General features: G+C 39.0%; 1 protein-coding gene across 3 annotated transcripts in view; it reads right to left on the bottom strand.

Annotated features, from left to right (window-relative positions):
• Positions 1–24777, bottom strand: part of SCEL (sciellin) — a 110413-nt gene that overhangs the window by 41057 nt on the left and 44579 nt on the right. The window contains exons 10-19 of one of the 3 annotated variants that reach the window (XM_003257353.3): positions 16681–16761; positions 14444–14509; positions 12324–12383; positions 8290–8334; positions 6476–6535; positions 6117–6176; positions 3733–3792; positions 3139–3198; positions 2718–2777; positions 1446–1505 (exon numbers count right to left, since the gene is read on the bottom strand). In XM_003257353.3, coding sequence (XP_003257401.1) covers positions 1446–1505; positions 2718–2777; positions 3139–3198; positions 3733–3792; positions 6117–6176; positions 6476–6535; positions 8290–8334; positions 12324–12383; positions 14444–14509; positions 16681–16761 — 612 coding nt within the window. The remainder of the gene's footprint in view (positions 1–1445; positions 1506–2717; positions 2778–3138; positions 3199–3732; positions 3793–6116; positions 6177–6475; positions 6536–8289; positions 8335–12323; positions 12384–14443; positions 14510–16680; positions 16762–24777) is intronic. The other 2 variants (XM_003257355.2, XM_003257354.3) reach the window with 2 other exon arrangements.

Genomic DNA, 24777 nt, shown 5'->3' with positions numbered 1-24777 from the left:
GAGACGCCCAGCTAATTTTTTTTATTTTTAGTAGAGACGGAGTTTCGCTGTGTTAGCCAGGATGGTCTCGATCCCCTGACCTCATGATCCACCCGCCTCGGCCTCCCAAAGTGCTGGGATTACAGGCTTGAGCCACTGCGCTCGGCCTGGAAATACTATTTTTAATGAAAATTAGAAAACGAACATGGATTTTTCTTGCAAAGTCAAAATTAAAAATGTGAACACTAAATTATGATGAATAATTCACCTGAATCTTTATTGTTGCAACAATTACCTGTATCTACTATGTGCCTGGCATAAGAATCTTATGATCCCTCTTTTGTAAATGAGTAAATTGAGGCACAGGGACACAGTTAGCAAGTGATAGAGCCAGAATTCTCATCTAGGATTTTTGGATTCCCTGCTCTCATTGACTACCTCAGGTTACCTCCCTGAACCACCCAGGTACCGAAGGAAATCAATGCTTTCTTCTCCTTCTATGGGTTGCAAGCTTATGCAAGCCTCGAATTCATTGGGTCGCCGTGCCTCTGACCATGCCACACCTACACAAACAGGGCAGGTGTGATAGTGTGCACACCAGCTTTTCAACTAACTGAGCCTTTGCCCTCCCAACTGGGCCTGCAGGCATCCATGACACATGTTAGAATCAACAAATAATATCATGAACTGAGCTAATTGAATGGAAAGGAATTCAAGGGAAATTACATGCAATTGTTTGTTACTGTTTCCAGCAACATGCCAACAAATTCAGTTTCAAAAATATTCCATCTGCCTTATAAAAAATAACAAGCAAGAAGACATAAGCTCTCCAGACTTACTTGACAACTCATGGGTGAGAACAAAGCACACTTTGTTAAGCTCTTCATCTTCAAATACACACCACACTACATGCACATACATACACTACACACAAATACCCCACACACGCACATGTAGATCATACATATACACATCCACACATGCACTTATACATACACACACATTTATAAACACACACATTTATACACACATGCACTTAAATCCACATACTACTGATACACATGCACATACACTCACATACACTACTTACATCTACATACATATGCACTTACATATACATACATGCACTTATATATAAACACACTACTTATATATTCACACACATACACTAATACATGTACTCATACTAGCATACAAAGAAATCATTTAGTTCAGTAGAGAAGGTCAGTCCAAATTCCCATTTAATTTCTCAAAATTATTTGATAACAAACTTTGCCCAAGAATAAAATGCAGGAGATTTAGGTGTATCACTTGCACAGAATTACTTACTATAAAGTGTTTAGAGAAAAAAGAGCTCAGTTTGTTTTGGCCTGAATTCCAATTTACTGTCCTGAATACCAACACTCAGAATTCTAATGTGCTTCTAAATGCAAACAAAGGGGAGGGGGGAACTTTAAATGCCTTACCTCCTAATATTTTTATTTGTTTCAGGATCGACTTTAATAAGTCCATCAAGGTCTTGTTTTCTTTGAAAAAGGAAATTAATTTTAATGAATGATGTTAAAATATAGCACTAATCATATGAATAATGGCTGGAAAAATTAAGAAGTGGTAAATATACAAGTTTTCTATATCAATGTAAATTTTTGAAGCTCTAAAAGAAAATGAAAATATTCTCTTACATCTTGAGCTGAAGACCATTTAAGGTTGCTTATTTGTTAGTAATAAATGTGATTTTTTGTTTTGTTCTCAGAATACATAAGTATATATGAAACTTGTTATTTAACAAAACCAACTTTGCCTTCAGATACATCTTGTTAGAACACTCCAAGCAGGCAGCATTGAAATGACATTAAGTTAGATTAAGTTCTACACTGGACCCACACAGTATAAATTTCTACTCAACAAGCTGGATACAATTGCCTATTCTGTTTTAAGCAGTAAGAATAATGTTGAGAATCATAATTTCATAATAACAAGAATTTAACAATATTAACTAAAAGAATAAGAATCTATGCTTTCATATAAACTCAGCTATCTACCTAGCCCAAACCCTTTTAAATATCATTTCCTTCAGAGTAGATCATGGTGAGCAAAAAAGGGCAAGAAAAAACAGCTCGCATAGTAGAAAAATTAATGATTCACTCCCCAGGGGGACACAGGCCACCCCATTAAAATATTTTGATATCATAAAAGGCAGAAGCAGAATCTAAAAGGGACAGGAGGGGAAGGCAGAAGCACTGTGATTGGGTGCCACTGCCATGTCAACACAGCTCTGAACAGGAGACAAAGTAGTGGGAGGTCTTCACTCCCCCTGTGTGTGCCAGCCCAGCTTCCCCTGGGCTGCCTCCTGAGACCACTACCCTTAGAGGAGTTGAATTACCAGAGCTTCAATGATGGCTCACTCTTGGCCATCTCTGTCATTTTGGAAATACACTTTGAAAATTTTGTCAAGACTGTGCATTCTTTAGGCACAAAGAAATTCAATTCAATCACTTACTCTGAAGACAAATCAAAGCCCAAAATCTGGGCAAAAAGGCAATTTACTATCAAACATTAAGACAATGCTTCAAAAGTTAGTGGTTTTACTGGGGACAAGAGGGGATGGTCGTGTGGCCTATCTTTATTGTCTAATTCCATGCTAATAAAACACGGTTATGAAGCTAAAAAGCCAAATTATTTTATCTTCTGATTGACACTTAACAGAAACCATAATTAAAGACATTAATTATTTTTACCCGGTGGTATTTTCATTTCCTTTGGGATTTACTTTGGTAGCATTATCAAGGTCTTCACTTCTTTAAAAAAAAAAGTTTATATCAGTTTCAAAATACTCCCATAATATTAGACACATACATCTTCTGTATTCCCAATGATTAATTCAAGCTTTTGGAGAAAATTATTATACCGACATTAAATTGGATTTTAGTATAAAAATTGCCAATCAATAACATAGTTTAATTAACCTTAGGATTTTATTGGGCTATAAGTAAATGTAAATTTAGATCGAATATACTGTAGATTCTTTGAAGTGAAGATCAAGGCACCAGGGATTAGACACAGAAGAGAGAAGCCAAACAAAGATGTGATGCCCTCAATATCACATAATTAATATGAGAGAAAATAACCAATATTTAGAGACATCTGTTCAGTTCTCACCTTCTGCTCATTTTATTCATCCTGGCATTCACTTTAACAACTGATTCGAGATCTTGTCTTCTTTGGAAAAAACACCAAAACTTGTCAGTTAGGTTACAGTACAATTTTCTCTGAAATCTGTATAATCAAGAATGTCCCTGAATGTGGTGTCAGGTGTTTTCAGGACCAAATGACCAGAAAGGGCTTTGATGTAATTATCCTTAACTTACCTTTATTAATTTCCACAATAGCATTTCATTTAAACTAGTCTAAATCAGTTTCAAAAGGCTTCTCAGTGTGGCTCTCACTGTGCAATTTTGTCCTTTACATTTCTTAATTTAAATTAAAATTTGACTCATCTCTTATTTAAGAAAATATGGAATAAGAGTTTATGTAGCAGGTTTTCCTGCACCTACTTCAATGCAACTCAAATCAGAGGTCCTATGAAGGAAACAGCACTCGTCATATTCCTTTTGCCTACTAGGTCTGTCTGATGGGTCAAAGCAGTACAAGAGTTCACTGTCACAAAGGAAAGCATAACACTCCCATTCCTAATGAGGTATAAAAAGCTAACCTGAATAAAAAGAGCTCCATCGAGGTAGGAGATTTACTCACCCTTTTTCATTTTTGTCAGTCCCTTGATTAACTTTAATCGGACTTCCAAGGCTTTGGGTTCTTTACAACATTGGTGGGAAAAAAGAGAAAGAGAGAGAAAGAGAGAGTGAGGCAAGAGCAACTCAGTGATATATGCAGAATCTCGTAATGACAACAGCAGATTTCCCACAAGAGAATCTCATAAGATGTAATCAGTGCCTAAAGGATCAGAAGTCCTTGGAAATACTGAATTCAGGTGGCTTTATCCATCATGTGAAATGCATAAGCAGCAGCCTGATACTAAGATACCAACCATGACTCAGTTATGATGGAGTCAACTTAAAAGTTTTAACCAAGGTCTTGGCTTTTGCTTTCTTGGAGGTGGGTTGGTGGGAGGCTGATTTTAATACATATATTGAGATACTGTCTTATTTAAGCATGAAAATCATTTACATCAGGGGTAGAAATCAATTGATCAATATCTTAAGTCTAAATACTTTGAGAATTCAGACAAGTCATTTCTCTTAGAAAGTTAGCAGATGTGTTTAAAGGGTCTGAAGTCATCTTGGTAAAGTCAAAATAACTGTTATGGTCCCAGCACTTTATATAAATGAAATAATTTCACATGCTAATGACTAAAGTTATTAGCGAATATGAAAGCTAATCTCTTTAAATTCCCCCAAGCTTCCAAGTATTATGCTTTGCCATTTTCATCTCTCTCTGATTTCTCTGTGATAAGACTGTTGACATTTTAAGTTATTTCAATGTGAGAAAGAAGGAAGGGAAGAAGAAAAAAGAACTAGGACTTTTTCCCTACCACGCAGACAAGATCAGTTATTCCTGCACCAAAACTCAGTTGTTATCAAATTACCCCAGATTATAAATCTTTTTCCTAGCCCACAAAATGATCTACTTAAGATGCTCATCCTACTTTTCCTTTTGTCTACTACTTTTGCAGAACTCTCCAAACTGTTTTTGAAAAATATCTGGAACCTCATCTATTCCTAGAAAGCTCATATAGCCATGTACAAAAAAAAAAAAAAAAGACTTTTTCAACTAAATCTATTCCACATTTGAAAAAAATTGCCTATAATATGTTGGCATGTTTACATTATAATCATATGTTATTAACAAGCCTTTGTGATGGTTACTGCCAATGCTCTTCATCATGTAGACTTTGTTAAGTGTTCTACATCAGAAAGGGTTAAGAATGCATTGCCAAGATTGGTTTGGAAAGCTAGAATGCCATTCTGGGCATAGATTGGCACAAATAAATGGTTTTTAAAAATAACTGTGACAATAGAAATAATTCTCATATTGGAAAGGCAAATTTCATGACTAACCAAATACAAAGTAAACAGCCAATCTGGAAGGCAAAAATAGTAGAGAGCTCATAAATCCTTGCCCTTTGTCATTCTTGACTATTCTGGGATTTTCTCTTGTGAAACTGTGATGGCTTTGGTTTCTTTCAACAAGAAAAATATTATCAGTCATGCAAGTCAATTATCTAGTATATTAGGCTAGAACTATAGGTAACCTCTTAAATGCTATAAGTTCAGTTACTAATCATAAATTAACCCATTTTATGATTTAAAATAAATAAAAGCATAGCTTTTCATTTAAAGATATTTACAAATACGTATGAAGAGATATACATATGAAATGACCCAGCCAAGATTCCAACTGAGAAGTGCCTTTATACACTCTAAAGACTTCAGTGGTGGCCAGGCGTGGTGGCTTATGCCTGTAATCCTAACACTTTGGAAGGCCTAAGTGGGCAGATCACATGAGGTCAGGAGTTCAAGACCAGCCTGGCCAACATGGTAAAACACCATCTCTACTAAAAATACAGAAATTAGCTGGGCGTGGTGGCGGGCACTTGTAATCCCAGCTACTCAGGAGGCTGGGGCAAAAGAATCACTTAAACCCGGGAGGCAGTGGCTGCAGTGAGCCAAGGTAGGGCCTCAGAGCAAGACTCTGTCTTAAAGAAAAGAAAAAGAGAGAGAGAGAGACTTCAGTGGTGAGGGGATATGCTCCCAGCACCTAAATGCCTTATTATAAATGTATTTAGTTCATAAACCAACCTATCCTCCACTACTTGTAACAGCTAGTTGTGTTTCTTTCCATTTTAGATATGAAGGGGAACTGGGAGATCATCTAGGTCATATCCTTCATTTTATGGAATGAGGAAACAGAGCTCTCCAGAAATTACACAACTTGCACAGGGTCATCCAGATTGATGTTGGTGGCAGAGCCAGCACCAAGATACACACTGTCTCTGGACCCCAGTCTGAGGCTTATTCCACCAGCCTGCCTGACCCTTGTCCTAAGCAGGAGGTCTCCTCTGGAAAAATAGTATACTGTCTGGGACTCAATCAAAACGGTCTGTCTTAATAAAATCTTACCCTTTGCCATCTTTATCTGTCCGGGTACTCATATAGATGAGACTTTCAAGGCTTTTGGCTCTGAAAACACAAAGAAATTCACATAAAAGGCTGCATATTGAAATGAAATTGTGTGGTATCTTGAAAGGTCAGATGCAATAAACATTCTCCATGAATTGCTCATTTACTCTTATTGAATGGAAGAGCAGAAATCCTCTGGGTAATTATGTCTGAACTAAATGTACAATGCTGAGAGCACTACCCCATCTGCTAGTACATTTCCATGCCAGAGGATACAACCCCCTTGCAGCTAATGTCTGAAGGAATAAGATGAGCAATCTGCAAGATAAGATTTTTAGATTTGAGACAGATGCACTTACCTTTTCTCTCTTTCATCTACCTTTGGATTTGCTCTGAAGAGACCATCAAGACCTTGATTCCTTTAAATGTATTGATTTAAAAAAGCCTCATCAGTGATAATGACCAATGCTTAACTCTATAAGAACATAGACCAGTTTACATCTAAGACAGGAAGCATAAGCTTGTTGGGTAAATGAGCTACAATTCTTGAAATAGGTATTTTCATAGACTCAAATTTTAAATTGTAGTGGGCCTTAGAGAAAACAAAATAAAAGATATAAACTGGGGATCTGCCAACCACAGTAGGTCCATAGAGGTGTTACTTGGATTCATGGAGCATTTCTACCCTTTTAGCTTTCAAGCGTGGGCTTTAAAGTGAGCCCATGTTACAATGATGGTCAGGACACACAGAAACCTGAATTTTCAGGCCAGGTGTGGTGGCTTATTCCTGTAATCCCAGTAGTTTGGGAGGCCAAGGTGGGAGGATCACCTGATCCCAGGAGCCCAAGACCAACCTGGGCAACATGGTCTGACCCCATCTCTACAAAAAAATTAAAACTTAGCCAGGCATGGTGGTGGTGCCTGTAGTCCCAGCTACTTGGGAGGTTGAGGTGAGAGGATTGCTTGAGCCCAGGAGATGGAGGCTGCAGTGAGCTATGATTGTACAACTGCACTCCAGCCTAGGTGACAGAGCAAGACCCTGTCTCTAAAACAAAGGAACAAACAAACAACAAAACTGGATTTTCAGGATCTCCTGAGAATGCCCTGCTGTCCTGCAACACTAGATTCAGTGGAGACCATCAGCTGGAGCTGAGCTGAGAAGCAGCTGTGTGCTTAGACAGGGCATTTGCTCTCTTTTGGCCCCAGTTATCTCACTGCCTGTGTTTCATACAGTCAGTCTCCTCACCTACTCACACCTGCCTGGTCTCAGTGGGCCATGGAGTCTGTGACTCCTGATCTAAAACCTCCTCTCCTTGTAAATGAGGAAACCGAAGAGCGGCAGATTAAGTGATCATTATTACCAGAACAGGAGATGAAAAACACATCTTGTGATCCTCTGATCAATTAATTCATTTGGCATTTGCCCTGTTTTCTCCTTCTCTTTGATCACTGTTTAGTGGGTTAGTATGCAAAGTAATAGAGAGCTTGCTTACATTATACACACCACAAACACAAGCCTTGATTATTCATTTTTTTCTCTTGGCATATTTCAAGTTATACAATTATAAATGATTCAAAACAAGAAGATACAGCCTGAGCAACATAGTGAGACCCCATCTCTACAAAAAATTAAAAATTAGCCACATATGGTGGCACAGGCCTGTAGTCTCAGCTACTTGGGAGGCTGAGGCAAGAGGATGGCTAGAGCCCAGGAGGTCAAGGCTGCAGTGAGTTATGATTGCACCACTGCACTAGCCTGGGTAAGAGAGTAAGACCCTGTCTCAAAAAATAATAATAAACAATATAACATTAAGTATGATAATAAAATGTTTTTTGTAATGGTTAAACTAAAATTATTCCATGATCAAACCAAATTCTGTTTACATTCTAGTGAATTAATATTTCAGGAAGAGAAAAGTGGTTATTTATATAACTGCCTTAATAAACAAATGGAGTATGAAAATCAAGAACACTTTCATATCAGTATCTTTAGACTTTAATAACCATTCATCATAACAATGAAATGATGATGATTGCTGCAAGCTTTTATCCAAGATTTGTAGGATATTTCTGACCACCCTGGTATGTGGGTCCTCATGCTCAAAGGCTGGAAAGGCATAAAAAGTCACAATATGCAACTCAGTAATAAAAAATAAACATTTAAAAATCTTACCTATTCAAGCTTTTTTTCATTTTGATGAGATTATCCAATTCTTCACTTTGGGAAGAGAAAAAATGTTTAATGTTAGTAAAAAGCTTGCCCAGGGTCAAAGGGTAAATTTGCCTTAAAATAACAGTTCTCCGAAATACAACACATCCCACTTTTATCATCTGCAAAAATCCTGATGATCCTCAAAGCTGTCATCCAACACCACTTTCTCCAGAAAGCCTTTCCTAGTCCTCTAACTGAATAGAGTCCTCTACATTTTTGGAGCCCTTGCAGCATTTGTTTTTTCTGCACCTGCTTTATGACAGTTCTGTGACTATACTTTGAGTTATAGCCGTTGCACACTGGTCTCATGTTAATGCTCCTACCTCAGCACAGGCACACATATGCACACCACTTAAAATTTGGAACTGTATTTTACATCAGACACACTTCCGTGTTTTAATACAGTGTCTTTCATACAGTAGATACTTCATACCCACTTTTAATTGAGTCCACACATAGGTACATTGATTAATTATAGCATTGTGCAATGTACTTGCACATGTAGCATCTAGAAAACATTTGTTCATCAGTAAGTCTGGCTTCCTTCTTGAGCTCCGCTACTTCATTTCCAGGTCAGCTAAATTTGCTAGCCTGTTTCCACATTTGACAACTGCAAAGCCCTTTCTGGCTGCTGCTTCAGGAGCAACCTATTTAAATTCTTAGGTTCAGGAATTCTATTTAAACCACATGGGTTCAACTTTCTCCCCTAAGCGGGCAGCCTAGGTGAGGTGGGGTGGGGGTTTCACCACAGTGCTATTGGTTTCTTCGTCTAGTTCCCTGTCACAGCATGTCCTTTCTCTAACTTTTCTATTCATGACCCACCACCCCACCACACACACACACACACACACACACACACACACACACACACACACCCCTTGCCCCACCTCTCTTGCCTTCCTCAGCAAGTTTTTCTGTTCACAAATCAGTAGTTACGTATTCAAGTTTCCTCGTTAAGGACACATGGAGTACGATACAGGATTCATCATTTATTCATTGGTGAATCTGGGCGAGTTACCTAACCTTCTGTGGACTCAATTTTCCCATTTGTAAAATGAGAATACTAATCATACCCACCTCAGAAAAGATTCATAAGCTCATGAATATGATGTATTTAGCACAATGCCTAGGGAGTCATAAATTCCTGATTAATTTGGGCCATTGTAATAAATAATGCCCTGTCATTACTAAATTTTTTGATTAATAAATGCTTGCTATACTTTTTTTTTTTAAGACAGAATTTCACTCTTGTTGCCTAAACTGAAGTTCAATGGCATGATCTTGACTCACTGCAACCTCCACCTCTCAGGTTCAAGCGATTCTCCTGCCTCAGCATCCCGAGTAGCTGGGACTACCGGTGTGCACCACCATGCCCAGCTAATTTTTGTAGTTTTAGTAGAGATGGGGTTTCACCATGTTGGCCAAGCTGGTCTTGAACTCCTTACCTCAGGTGATCTGCCCACCTCAGCCTCCCAAAGTGCTGGGATTACAGGTGTGAGCCACCACGCCCAGCCTAATCAATGCTTGCTATACTTAGTTTTTAATTGCACTTAGAAACACCAAGAGTTTGACTTAGCCTTTACAGAGATGCAATTGCTGAGTCACTTATGTGCTTGAAGATGCCTGGCAGGATGACACTATGGCAAGAATAGCTGCTGAGGGTAGTCCTCTTAGAGACCCTAAATTAACAGCCAGTAAATAGATGAATCCTTTCAAGTAGTTTTAGGTATCAATGGTAGAATTGTTGCCTGAGAATAAATACTGAAATACAAAAGTTGCTGCCTCTAACCAAAAAAAAAAAAAAAAAAAACATGATTAATGCTCTATCCTTGTGTGTGACAAACACTACCCAGTCCCTTGATAGAGTAACCCATTACTGTTTCTTGCTTGAAATTCTACCCGCTAACTCTGAGACTAACAATCTGTTCATGTCCCGAAGGGAAAGAGCAAACCCACGAGTCCTATAAATGTTAGCCCCAGGCTTTTCTGACTGGGATGAGTCACAATGATGAGATTATCAGGATTTGGAGTTGCTTTATCCCAAGAAAATTAGCATAAATCATGAGAAGACACTCTGTGGCAAATTAAATAAAATGGATACTGTATTCCAAATAAAAAACTTAAGCTTTCAAAATGACTTTAAATTGATGAAAGCTTTGGATATTAAGTTTCACCATTGCATTTGTAACAAATTAAATGCTCTTAATCAGATAGCAGTAACATTCCATTTCACAAAGAGCTGCTCGGATAACTAAAGCCATTTCTACTCCCTGTGGTCCAAAGCAACGATACTCTATGATGACTACCATGAACATTTTTCCTGATCCCTGTCAAGCAGCAACTTCTCTCTGTGATAAATGTACCTGGCTGTGGAATTTGAGCATTATGGCTAGGGAGCAGGGACAGGAAAGTTAAACTAACTGCCTCTCTCATGGTTTTTATTTGATTTACACCAAACCATAATTTCCCTTCAGAGTCACTCACGTATCTGTTTCTCAGATATCCCAATCACCCACCAAACCACTGTCTAATCCCTACTGGAAACAAAATATTACCTGCAACAAAAATACGTCAATAAAATTAGAGATCTAGACACTTCAATGAGGGAAGACATGGAAACGAAACATTCAGGACAATTTCTATAGACTCCGTTTGGATTCAGAGCTCCTATTTTGTTTATGAATTTGCACAGAAAAGCCAAGTGTCACATTTTCTTCTCTTCAGTTCTTTTGACAGGGACTGCAATCTCTAGCAACACTCTTGGCATTACTAAAATCTATTAAACAAGGAATATTTTTGAGAGCTTTGGACTTAAACAATGGAATATTATGATTTTACCATAATCTATTAAACACCTACTTTGTACAAAGCATCATGTCACACACTGTAAATGGCAAATAAGACAAAATATCTGCCCTGAGAGACTATAGAGATGATAGAGAAGGTAACGCACTTATGCAAATAACAGGAAACAAAACTGAGTATGATTCGGTCTTATAAAATAAGAATAGTGCAACTCTAAGTGCTAATAGAGGCAGAAGTCACATCTCACTGGATCACTCAGGGAAGACAACAGAGAAGGTGCCACTTGATCCGGATCTTGAACAATGGGCAGGGCTTGGATGGATTGGCATGTGGCTTGAGGCTGGAAAAGGCTACCATGTGGTATAAACAAAGCCAGAGTATTTGGAAACCACAGCGAGAAAATGGTTTCCCTTGATATGAATGTAGGATAAATATAGGAGTGAAAACAGAAATAACTGGAATGTGAGGCTGGAGCCAGGTTGGCAAGGGCTTTGAATGAGGTTATATGCCATTGAATGGGCAATGAGGATCTGGTTCAGTGATTGAGCAGAAACTTTGGAAGAATTCTCGCACTGATGGGTGATAACAGTTTAGTGGAAGCAAAGCCTGAAGAGTGTAAGTAAAGCTGAATAGCTACCCTAATAATCTGTGAAGGAGTCAATGAGGGTTTAAACTAGGGGAAGTCTGTGTACACATGAGGGACATTTTAGATGTTTAATTCGTGCATGCATGATACTACCTAGACGGAAGGAGAAGGAAGAATCAAGAATTATTCCAGAAAGGTGAGTCTGCAGGAATGCAAGAACAGAGAAGTGAGGAACAGCACATTTGGGAAGGAATCTGGATATGATCTTGGACATCCTGAGTGGGGGTGCTAGGAGATGAGTAGAGATCTGGACCAGCAACATAAATACAGGACTGGATATTTGAAATGAGGCTTGACAGCTGAGGTCACTGGGTGAGTAAAATTGCCAGAAAAAGCAGCAGAGTTGGAAGAGTGTCCATAAATGTCGGCACCATCCACTATTCAGGAATACTTATCTAGAGAAACTGATGCTTTCTTATTTTAAATTATATACAATATACAGCACTAGGATTTTGTTCATATTTGGAACTTTTAAAGGTGTGGTTAAGCATTTTTGAAACACAAGAGAAGATAAAACCCAAGCTCAAAAGCTCTGAGAGCTCACCCTTTGTCAGTTCTCTGAAGTGAAGTGGCCACTTTGATGATGTTATCAAGATCCTGAGTCCTTCAAACAATGAAAAATAAATACAGGTCAATGACAGTCGAGCTATTTTTGAAGGAGCTAAAATTTCTCATTTGTTTTCAGTAAATAAAGTAAATAGTCTAGGTGGTGTTCAGAAATTACTGAGTTTAACAGAATGACAAAATGGTTCTATTATGTCAGCTCATGGCACACAGAGACACACACATCCCCCACTGACACACACACACACACACACACAAACACACACACACTCCCCTCTGTTATTCCACCTGGGTGTTGGCTCTGCCATCTAGTGCTCACTGAAATAACTACATTTTCTCCTGAAGACTTGTATTGCCAGCTCCCAGGTTCTATGTTACAAAAAGGACATAGAAAACAAAATCCATTTAACTAACAAGTAAACACAGAAGTGAGTTCAAAAGGTTTTCTACCAGAACCAAGCAGCATTAAGCAACACACACAATTAATTATTCCTTTTCACCCCCTAAAGGGGTGAAAGCGTTTGTCTTCTCAGACTCTAGAATAGGTGGAAGCACCTGAGCACATAGAGGGCTCGTGTATTCCAAATCAGATCAATGCTGATATCCCTGGATCATAAAAGGAACAATTAGGAAAATTCTTATAGTAATTAAGAACTGTGGGCTGGGTGTGGTGGTTCACACCTGTAATCCCAGAACTTTGGGAGGCCAAGGAAGGAGGATCCCTTGAGGCCAGAAGTTTAAGATTAGCCTGGGCAACAAAGGGAGATCCCCATCTCCATATACAAATTTATTTTTAAATTAGCTGGGTGTGGTGGCCTGTGCTCATAGTCCCAACTACTCAGGAGGCTAAGGCAGGAGGATCTCCTGAGCCCAGGAGTTTGAGGCTGCAGTGAGCTATGAGTTCTCTGCTGCACTCCAGCTGGGTTACAGAGCAAGATCTTGTCAAAAAAAAAAAAAAAAAAAAAAAGAAGAAGAAGAAAAGAAAAGAACTCAGTATCTCACAGAAGGTTAATAAGGCTTCATGAAGAAAGGATTTTGTAGCCAAGTAAGTTGGGAAATGTAACTGACTTTTGCTGATTTGGAATACACATAAGCACACTAAAGATTCTGAAAAGTTCTGTGGCAGAAAACTGTATTTAACTGTGTTTCCTAAGTATAGTGAAACACTGAACTCTTCTTTTGCAGAACATGCTTTGACATCCTGTGGCACAGAACACAGGTTGGGGAATGCCAAGAGTGGTGCTGTAAGCTCCTCAGAACAAGGGAAACATGACTTTCTCCAAAGAAGAGAATCCATGTGATGTGTCTTTTAGAATGGGACTCTTCTGAAAGTCAAATGGGGATAATATAAAAAATGAAAAGTATGTAAGTTTTAAACTTCAAAATAATATTTTCAGTCATAAAAACCTTTTGACTGAAAAATTATCATATAGACCCATAAAATTGCACTGTTTAAAAACTATTTCCAAAAAAAAATTTTTTTCCTTAAAAAAGGGAGAAAAAGAAGACACATCCAGAACAAATGCTAGACTAAACAGGATGTGCAAGACAACAAGTGTAAATCAGAAGTCTAAATCGAGAGACCAGACATTTGGGGAATGCACCTTACCCTTCCCCCCACGACATTTGGTAAATGTCCCTTTACCAAATGGCATCAATGTGCTTCTTCCCGATGCTGCAGGAGGAGTTGGACATGCCTATGTTCAGCCAACACTAGACAAAGTTTTTGTAGCACAAGTTCAACTGAACAACTGTATTTCCACCTCTTTCTTTATACATCCACACCAACTATATCATAGACCTCAGAGCAGGTCCTGGGAATAAAGAGGTGAACAAGCTCTCCTGCCTTTAGTGGGTTTGATATTATCCTGTTATCTTGTTCACAACATTTTGGTAGCTTTCTTAATGGAAAGTTTGGGATAGAATTAAAAGGAACAAAATTCTGAAAGTGCCTACAAAAACATTTATTACTATTTTGGAGTCAGTTGGAAAACTGATTTTGTCTACCTTATTATTAATTGCCTTGCATTTTTTAATGTGCTGAGAAAGCATACTTTATCATTGCTACAGTTACGTAGATATAAATAGAAATCAGTGTACCTTATATTTCTTTCAGCAGATCTGTTGGTTTCTGTATATACACCCGGTTTAGGTGGATGTATCTGCCTATATTTTCAAAGTTAAAAGATTATATCAGTCAGAAAAGAAGACACTTCTTTTGATAAATTGAAATTTATTTTTTAAAATTTATATACAAAAAGATCAGTGTTTGTTGGAACCATACCACTACCTGAGATAACAAACTTAAACTCTTTGGGTTGGCGGGAACTCCAGTATACTGAGTTTGTAATTTAATCTGTCTTTATTGCATATTTATAAACCACTGGATATATCTAGACTTATAAGTTCTAAATATGTTTATGTTGTTTTTTGTTCTCCATCAATAAAGCATTTTCATACTTATCTCTATTAGATAACGATATAATATTTTAAAATATTAATTTTTGTTATGGACATCAAAGGGATTTTTTTCTTAAAGAATTATCCCATTTGAATACTATCGAGAAATATATTTGTTCATATAAGGTGGGAGAAAAAGTCTACGTTTCAAGTACACCTACCACATTGGGAATGACCATATACTAAGCTGACAGAATTAAATTTTATTATGTTAGGTTCTGGCACAACTTAAGACTTTTCTCTACTCTTTTTTAAAGTATCTGGTTGACCTACTTATACATTCCTACTTGTTCTCAAGAAGCTATATTCAACTATTTTTTGTACTCCTGAGGACATGTGTTAATTACATAGGAAACACATCCATTTCATATTCTTTCATTAAAATCATCTTGCTGTGATTAAAGTAGTCAGGATTTTAAAAAACATGCAAGTTGTCCCAATTTTATTTTTTAGATCATTGGTAGAATAAAGAAATTTGAGTAGTAAGTTCCTGTGAAATTTAGCTTCCTTTAAATTTAAACAAGCTTGTAGCTCTAGTGACGCTGATTTTAGATTAGAATATCAGTGGTACTAAGGCCGATTAATTTTAGCCCCTTAAAAAATACTATTCAAATTGGGATTTAATTGCTCAATACTAGAAGAGTTAGGGGAAAAATAATGTAAGATTAAAAAGCTTGAGAAGACATTTTTAAGAGATCATTATAACCATCATACAAATAAAAAGTTATAAATCTGATCTATATTTTTAATTAGTTCAGTGAAGAAATATTCTCTTGACTCAATTAAAAAAATTATGCTCTCATCCTAAGGACAAAATTTCAAAGATCCTGTGCAGTTTCACTGAACAGAAATTCAAACCTGGAGTTTTTAACACCTATTGCTACATAGTCCTGCTACCCAGTCAAAACTTTCTAACTGAAGTTACTCTCCTAATGAATAATATTTCTATAATTGTGTCTACTAAAAAGTAGTCCTATGGTTGTGTCTTATTAAAGAATAGTTTGATAATTGTGTCTTACATGGTGCAAAAAAATCACCATCAAAGAGCAAAAATACAAAAGAAGCAACAGTAGGCAATCAAGCAGATGTAATGTAGTCAATCTTCATTGAGTTACCATTTTTTAGTCTCACAATGATAATGGAAATGTGGGGTGTACATCTTGAAAAATTGTTCAAGATATATTAAACAGTTTAAATGTAACACATGGGAAGAGTTTCAGATCTCTGAATTTGTTTCCAAGTATTAATTTAGAGTGACAGAGATTCAAAGCTGAGAAGCAAGTCTATTTTTCCTGATTCAGAGACAAGTCAATTAGAACATCTTTCAAAATTTGTGATAGTTTTGAAATAAATTACAAATCCCTTCACTAAAAAAAGATTAAAGAACTACTCAAAGGTATTTCTAACATAAGCAAGGATTTGAGTGGTAACACAACGTTTCAAGAACATCTTTCATCAGAATCTGTATCTCTTAGTGGGAAACTTAACTTAGAACAAACATGAACAAAAAATGTATTTTAAGATGGTTTATATTTATATTATATATAATACATGCCAAATACATATATGTATTTATATTTGTATATTAGGAGCTAATATGTAAAAAGCCTGTGCACAAACACTTTCTGAACATGAATATTGTTCCATTTTTATCTTGAAGGCATATTTTCTTAAGACAAGTTAGCCATTAGTATTCAAAGGCAAACGTAAATAAACATATGTGTTGGGAAATAAAATTAGAAAAAGTTCTACAGGCACTTCTTTAGGGAATGTGCACACCAAACATTCATGCTTTGCACACAGCGGGTCACAGTCCATTTACTTTCATTTCCTTTGAACTTCATTTTTTCAAGAAATTCTAGAGTACTAGGTCTTACCTATTATCCTGTCTCAGCTGGTTAGGAGAAGAAACAGGAGAACTGGGCTTTGGAGGTATTGGAGGGTGAACACCTGGTTCCCTTTAAAACAGAAAACAGCAGTTCATTTCACCATGGAAATATGGTAAATTTTAGCATCTATTAACTGAATGCATTTATTGCCTACATAGAAATATCCTTTACATCTTACAACCCCCAAGTGTGAGGTACCTGAAAGGTCAGAATCCATGGAGCACTAAACTTTAAAGAAGTCAAATATTGAAAATACGTGTATTTTTAAAGTTTATTTAATCAGGTTCTTGAAAACCCGATCCTCTTTCACTATAGTTTGGACTATACTATGTTCTTTAAATACCTCAATATTTTGCTAGTATATCTAGCTCTAGTCATGGCATTTCAGGTCAGCAGCGCATGAGAACTGTAAATGGTCCTTGGGTATTAACATATAAGCTTCTTTAGGGATTATGTCAACTATCAGGCTGCTATGGAAACAGCAAGAAAAGGCTTTAATTTCAGAGACCTCAAGGTAGCATTGATTTGAAGCTCTTAACTAAATCTGACTTAAATATTGTCAGCACAGGCCACTTTGATGCTCACAAAGCATATATACAATCTGTCAGCCTAAACTTTCCAATGAAGCACCACGGCAGTCTCTGAGTTGGCAGGACTTAATGACGTAGGAACTGGAGATGAGCAATTATGTGCACATTTTGGATGGAGTCAGCACCTTACTAAGAGTATGTCACTCCTCTATGTTCCCTACCACTATCACACCAGCGGTTCTCTATTTGTCCTCAACATAAACCCTGTACCTAGTGAAAGAACCCTCTAATCCTCTGTGCCCTTCTGGCTTCTGTAGTAAGATAGGTAGGCGTGTGGGCTGGAGTCAGGCTGCCTGAATTGCCAGCTGTGTGATAATGGGTTAACTTGATTCTGTTTCTTCATCTGTAATAATCCTTCTAATAGGATTGTTGGGGTATTGTCAGGAATGAATGAGATTGTGCTTTTACTCAACAAACATTTATTGGTAGCTTTCTATGTGCAAGGAAGGCTCTCAGTGAGCTGGATAATGTCCTTCTTTACAAAGGCTTTCAATATACAAATAAATATATGTCAGAAGAAGAAAAGTGCTGTGCAAATAACAATAATAATAAAACAGAATAAGGAGATATAGACTGATGGGGTGGGAAGACTATTTTATTTACAATATACTGGGAAGGCCTCTCTGTCAGGTTAAATTTGAGCCAAGACCTGCAGGAAGTAATAGAGTAAGCCATGAGGTTATCTGGAGAAAAAGCATATAAATACAGCCATCATTAGCTTAGAGATGGTATTTAATGCTTTAAACTGGCAGAGATCACTAAGGGAGTCAGTGTAAGTAGAGACAAAAAGAGGGCCAGGGGTTGGACCTTCAGGCCCTGCAATATTTACAGGTCAAGAATATGAGATGAAAACAGCAAAAGAGTCAGGAGGAGTGGCCAAGAAGGAAACAAGAGTACTAGAAGGGCGTGGCATCCCAGAAGCCAAGCGAGAAAAGTTTCAAGGAAAGAGTAATTGGCCATTTCAGATGCTACTGCTAATCAAATAAAAACAAGGACTGGGAAATTACCATGGTTTGGCCAACAGAGTGGTCTTTGGTAACCCTGATAAGAGCAGTTTTGATGGAACAATGGTGGGGAAAAAAAAAACATTGTACGAGTGGATTTAGGAAAAAATGGGTAGCAAGTAGATAGAGGCATTGAGGCAGTTTGGCAGTAAAGAAGGAAGAGAGAAATGGGTAGCTACTTTGAGGTTGATGGATCAAGGAAGGTTACTACAGCATGTAGATATGATGATGGGAATGATCCAGTGAATCATTGATGCAGGAAAGTGAGGAGGAAATCACTAGGCAGATGACTTTGAGAATTGATGGGACCTAAGGCACAGGGGGGTGGTTCATCTTAGATGGAAGTACAGAGGACTTATTCACAGCAGCAAGAGGGAAATAACTAGATGAGTATAGCTGGGGTATGTTCATTGACTCAGAGTGGAGAAGGTTCTCTTTTGTTTACTTCTATTTTCTCAGTAAAATAGTAATCCAGATCATTGATTCTAAGCAAGACGGTTGAGTAGGGGTTAGGGCTGTGTGAGAAAGAAAGAGGGGGAGAAAATGTGTGAAATGGTTTTCTAGGCAAGCAGAAGAATAAGTGGACCCAATAAATGTAATAAGATGATGATGATAATGATGTACCATTATATTTGGTCATTATCTGCCAGAAACTTTTCTAAGCACTTTACATATATTAACTAATGTAATCCTCACAGCAATCCCAGACATAAGTATTATTCTTCTTCCCATTTCACAGATTAAAACACTGAAGCACAGAGCATAAAGATAAATATCTCATGATGACGCAGCTCTAAGGGGCAGAGCTGGGAATCTGAACCGGAAAGTCTGGCTGCATAAACCCTCCACATGCTGTGCTGTCTCTTGAAGGATCCTTGGGCCATACCAATGGCTCAGTTGAGGTTAGTACTCATGGGCCTAAAATCAGGTTAATTGGCATTGTTTCCTCTTGCCATATTCAACTGGTTGGAGAGGAGGAACAGAGTAGACTGAGAGTTGGATTTACCATTAGCCATGTTTACAATTCAGCCAAGTGAGTGCAACAGAGAGAATGATGGCAAGGGAGTGGAAGGGGTCTGCAAGGAAGGGGTTACAATGGGGGCTGTGGAGTTTGAGATGGGCATGGAGGGAAACGAGAATATGAGTGGTGGGGACTGTGAAAAAACTGGTAGAATTAATGGACTGGTGATTGTGGTGGGGCTGAGGAATTCCTGGAATCAAAGGACTGAAGGGAGTGAGCTGGACAGATAGAAAGCAGGAGCCAGAGAGGGAAAGCTTTGAAGTAGAAGTCTTGTAATTTTGTAGGGTATGTGGTTATTTACAGGGCAGGATCTATCAATGGCTGCAGTAGCGGGAAGGACAAGATCATCGGGGAGAGGGTCACAAAGGTGAGAGGTGGGGGAGGGGAAGGATCCTCTGCATGGATTTTGAAATCAACAAGCATTATGACAAGAGAAGGGTTTGGGAAAGACAGTGAGCCTGGTGCTGAAGGCTTCAAAGAATGAGTGTGAGTGTATCAGAGACCTTCAGATGACTCCAACAAAGAAGAGAAGCTCACGAGGGCATGGCTTGGAAGGAGATGGAGAGCTTCAGGGAGGAGGGAGTTAAAATAACAGGAGGTGGTGATGAGAAGCAAACAAGACCCCTACCTTCCTCCGGACCCTGTGATATGTCAGTTTAGAGGGAAAACAGCCCTTGCTGAGAGGCTGTGGAAGCAGGGTCCTCTGGAAGAGCACAACAAAAAGGTGGGAGATCATTCAGAGGGGAGGCTGAAGAGTGGAGGATTTTGGCAATGACAAATGACACTGTCAGCCAGGTGGAGTGAAAGGGTTTGAGATCTCAGTGTGATATTAGGTTGGGTCAGGTTCAGGGAGGTACAGAGCTCTGTGGAGATGGTCCACGTGATCAGAAATGACCTGACTGGGGTTTAAATGAAGGTCTATAGACATAGGGATGGAGGACATGATGGAATGAGTCCTGAGACCTTTCAGCAGAGTGGTGGTGAGACCGTGGGTGATGGATAGTGAAGCACCAAGCGTGGTGGGTCTCTTGAGTCTCATGTTGATGGTGACATTGAAGCCAGAAGAGGGTGCACATGCTTGGCTTCCACACAGGAAATAGTGTCTTTTGCTGTAGTGGTTGTTGTTTTCACCCCACATGACCCAAGAGCTGCAGATGTGACAAACTCTTACCCTTCCTAACGCACCCCACCATATTGTCTCCCCGCTGTGGAGCACCTCCTTCTTCCCTTCACCTGGAAATTCTCTCCTTGCCCTTCAGACTTTGCTTTAGGAGTAACTATCTCCAGTGATACCCAAAGCCATGCTGGGTACATCCCTACATTACCCCATAACAACCCTATTCACAGCACATATCACACTATTCTGGATTACACATTATATTCCGTTCCCACACTGAACTGAAAGTTCCTGAAAGGACAGCTATATCCCAAGTACTAGGATTGTGTATGACATAAGAATGAAGGAGGAAGTGACTGGCTGAATTTCTTTGGCAGGGAGGAAATGGGTACCAAAGAGGGATTTGCAACTCTCAAAATCTGTGCAAGCTTAGCTTCCTCATAGAAGAATTCCACTGTCAATCCCATTACAGAACACCTACTAGGTGCCAGGTACTTGGCTGAGTCATCGTGTTGTGGGATATTTCTGGAAGAGCAATTTACATGGAAATAGTTTTCCCATCCTGGCTTAGTAGCAGATTCTACAGTATTTTGTTTGTATTGCCGCCATCTTCTTTTCTTGGAAAATATCCTTGTGTTGGGTGTATATGTCATGTGATAGAGTCTTTAGTGTATCTGTGTGGATTCATTGGTTACATGCTTTCCTTCCAGAGGCAGAGGAAAGGGGGAAAGAGGTGGTCAGTCCTGGGTAATAATGAGGCTGTACAGAACACTAGATGTCTGAGGACAGGCAGGAAAGTGGTAACAAGGTGGAAAGGAGGATTACAAAAAGTAGAAATGGGATGGTGCCAAGTTTTACTTATGTTAGAGTCATGTTAATGACATACTCAATTTCTTCCATTTTAAAATGTCTGGGGACTCAAAGAGGTGGGAAAATATGGATTGCGTGGATCAGGGGAGTAGAGGTGAGTAGAAGTAGATCTGAGATGGTCTGGAGAATACACAGGAAAGAGAAAGATGGATGTGTGGTTATGAAGGCCAAGAAAAGTAGAGGAGCATATTTATTTCCGAGGGTGATGCATTTACACCCCTGCTGTGCCAGGAGCCAGGCGATGCCATGTTGACTTCCTTTTACCTCAAAGGAGCTTTCATTTGCATCACTGCAATGACAGCCACAGATGACAGAACTCAAGCCCTGGGGTGGGGCGGGCAATGAGAGGAGTCATTCATGTCTTGCCAGGAGCATGATGTGATGCCAAGCAGGGGGATTAAAATGCAAGAGTGAGGCAGGAAGCTGTGGCCAGAATGTTTTGAAGAGAAGGAAACAAGAGACATTCATTGGAATGATCTTCATTGAATTCTGCTTTGAGATGCAATGTTTAAGCTTGGGTAAGTTGACCCTGGCTCTCCCCTTCACCCATCCCCAGACCCCTCAAGGGTCCTGCAGGATATATGCCACCACACTAGTGGCTATCATGATGAGCTTTCAGGAATAAAAAACGTGGATTTCACGAGAAACACGTGAACACTTGCAGACTGTAGCTCAAAGGCCAAAGCTAAAAGAAATAACACTGTAAAGAAAGCTGTCTATATTACTTCATTTCCATATGCTGCTGCAAAGATCACGTCTTTCCTCATGGCTTTTTTGCATAACATGCTTGGCTCTGTGACTTCTGTTTGAGTCTGGCTGTGTGAACATGTCTATTACTGCAGCACAAATCTAGGTTGAACACAGAATCATTGCCTCTAATACTTAACTGTGAATTTCGTTTTCACTTTCTATTGTGCTTAGCCAGGGTTTCAAACTGGGCTTTCTGATGTTAAATCCCTTGCTTTTTTCTCTATATCATACTGTAGACAACCAATTCTCTTCCAGGTATTTTCATTGCGAATCTATAAAAATTGGTTGATCTGAAATATTTCCTTGCCCAAGGAAGGAGCCATTTGCTCAAAAAGCACTTATTCCACAACTGCCTCAGTTATAATGTTAGGACACACAACAGTATATGAGCCGTAAATGGGCAGTCAAAGACTAGAAAAGATGTAGTCCATGCCTTCGAAGAGCTTGGAGAATGCAAGGCACATGTTGAAAAGAATGGTTACTGTGGGCCGGGCGCGGTGGCTCACGCCTGTAATCCCAGCAGTTTGGGAGGCCTAGGCGGGCGGATCACAAGGTCAGGAGATCGAGACCATCCTGGCTAACACAGTGAAACCCCATCTCTACTAAAAATACAAAAAAATTAGCCGGGCCTGGTGGCGGGCACCTGTAGTCCCAGCTACTCGGAACGCTGAGGCAAGAGAATGACGTGAACCCGGGAGGCAGAGCTTGTAGTGAGCCGAGAATGACGTGAACCCGGGAGGCAGAGCTTGCAGTGAGCCGAGATCGCACCACTGCACTTCAGCCTGGGCAAGAGCAAGACTCTGTCTCAAAAAAATAGAAAAAAAAGAATGGTTACTGTGATGATGCCTCGCTTTCTAGTGGCCAGTCAGTAAACCATAACCTAGTAATGGAGCTTGCACTGGACTAGAATTCTAGAGATCTAGATTCTAGATTCTAGACTAGCTTTGCCACCAACTTTCTCTTTGACTCTGGAAAGAGCTGTTTCCCTCCGAAACTTTGCTTATTTGTCCATTAAAGGAGGAGATTGGCCCAGATCTGTGGATAGTAAACCACTACATGAATGAGGGAGGGAGGCGCTATTGCAGGGAATCCACAACTCCACAAGTACCTTGACGTTCATGTACTGCACTTTTCAAATGTATGTAGATGCTGTTGTGGTTAATAAAATTTAAATTTAAGTTCGCTCTATAAGAACATGAGTCAACTTTTATTGGTCAGTAGATACAAAGATACACAAATTTAAGTATTGCTTAAGTCATAGCAGCTTTTTGTCCTTAGATGTTTTCTCAAAGACATAAAAATATTTCAACTATTATCAAGTGAACTAAAAAAAAGCATTAAAAAGGAGTCTACTCAAAATGGATCACACATCTATATGTCAAACATAAAACTACAAACTTTTAGAAGAAAACAGAAGAAATTTTTGTGATCATTAGTTAAGCAAAGAATTCTTAAACATAATACCAAAAGCATAATTTATTTAACAAAGCTTGATAAATTGGATTTCATTAAATTAAAAAAACACTTTGGCTCTGAAAAGTGCATCATTAAGAGAATTGAAAAACAAGCCACACACTGGAAAAAATATTTGCTATTCACATATCTGACAAAGGACTTCCACGCACAATGTATTTTTTAAAACTCTCAAAACTGAGCAATAAGTAAACAAACCAGCAGAAATAAAATTGGCAAATGATTTAAGATACTTCGGCCTGGCAGGGTGGTTCACGCCTGTAATCCCAGCACTTTGGGAGGCCAACGCAGGAGGATCATCTGAGGTCAGGAGTTCGAGACCAGCCTGGTCAACATGGTGAAACCCCATCTCTACTAAAAATACAAAATATCAGCCAGGTGTGGTGGCATGCGCCTGTAGTCCCAGCTACTCAGGAGGCTGAGGCATGAGAATCACTTGAACCCAGGAGGCAGAGGTTGCAGTGAGCCGAGATCACACCTGCACTCCAGCCTGGGCAACAGAATGAGACTCCGTTTCAAAAAAATATTTAACAGATACTTCACCAAGGAAGATACACAGATGACAAACAAACACATGCAAACATATGAAAAGGGTGTATATTGTGCGTGATTCCATTATATGACATTCTGCACATAGCTAAGAGAGGAGACAGAGAGATGAGAGGACAAAGACGGGCTGCCAAGTATGAAGACAGTCCCAAGCAAAATGTTGGTCCTTTCACCCCCATCCGCCACTCCCACTGTCCTCTCCCAAACCCTATGCCACAGTGTGTCCCTATCACCTATACTTCACCATACTCAGGCCTCCCTGCCTCCCAGTCTTCTTCCTCCAAAGCCATCTTCCCCTTCCCTCCACACAATGCAAGCCTCCATTCCCTCAGCATGCTCTAATTCTGCCCAGTTTTAGCAGGAAAGAAACCTGATTTATATAATTGACACTAAGATTTGAATGACCAGATACAGTCCCTTTAACCTGCCATGCTTCTAATTGAGGTGAAATTTACAATCTCTAGTGGATAGAACTTCCAGCAATACTACTAAATGGTGAAATAATTTAAAGAAATCAAATTATTTGGTTTTTATGATTGGACCAAGGTGACATTTTTGATAGAGTGCTTGACCCTAGGTATCTTGATTCTCATAGCTTCTTTCTCTATCCTACTTTTGAACCTGGAGCTTCCCTGCTTCCTCATATTTCCAGGAGCCCCCCTGGCAGGAGTGGAGGCAACAGGAGCTCCGAGAGAGGGAAGGGAGATGGGA

This window comes from Nomascus leucogenys, chromosome 5 (assembly GCF_006542625.1).
Source record: "Nomascus leucogenys isolate Asia chromosome 5, Asia_NLE_v1, whole genome shotgun sequence".
Classification (NCBI taxonomy): Eukaryota; Metazoa; Chordata; class Mammalia; order Primates; family Hylobatidae; genus Nomascus; species Nomascus leucogenys.
The sequence above is the reverse complement of the archived record's forward strand: the minus strand, read 5'-3'. Positions and strand labels throughout refer to the sequence as shown.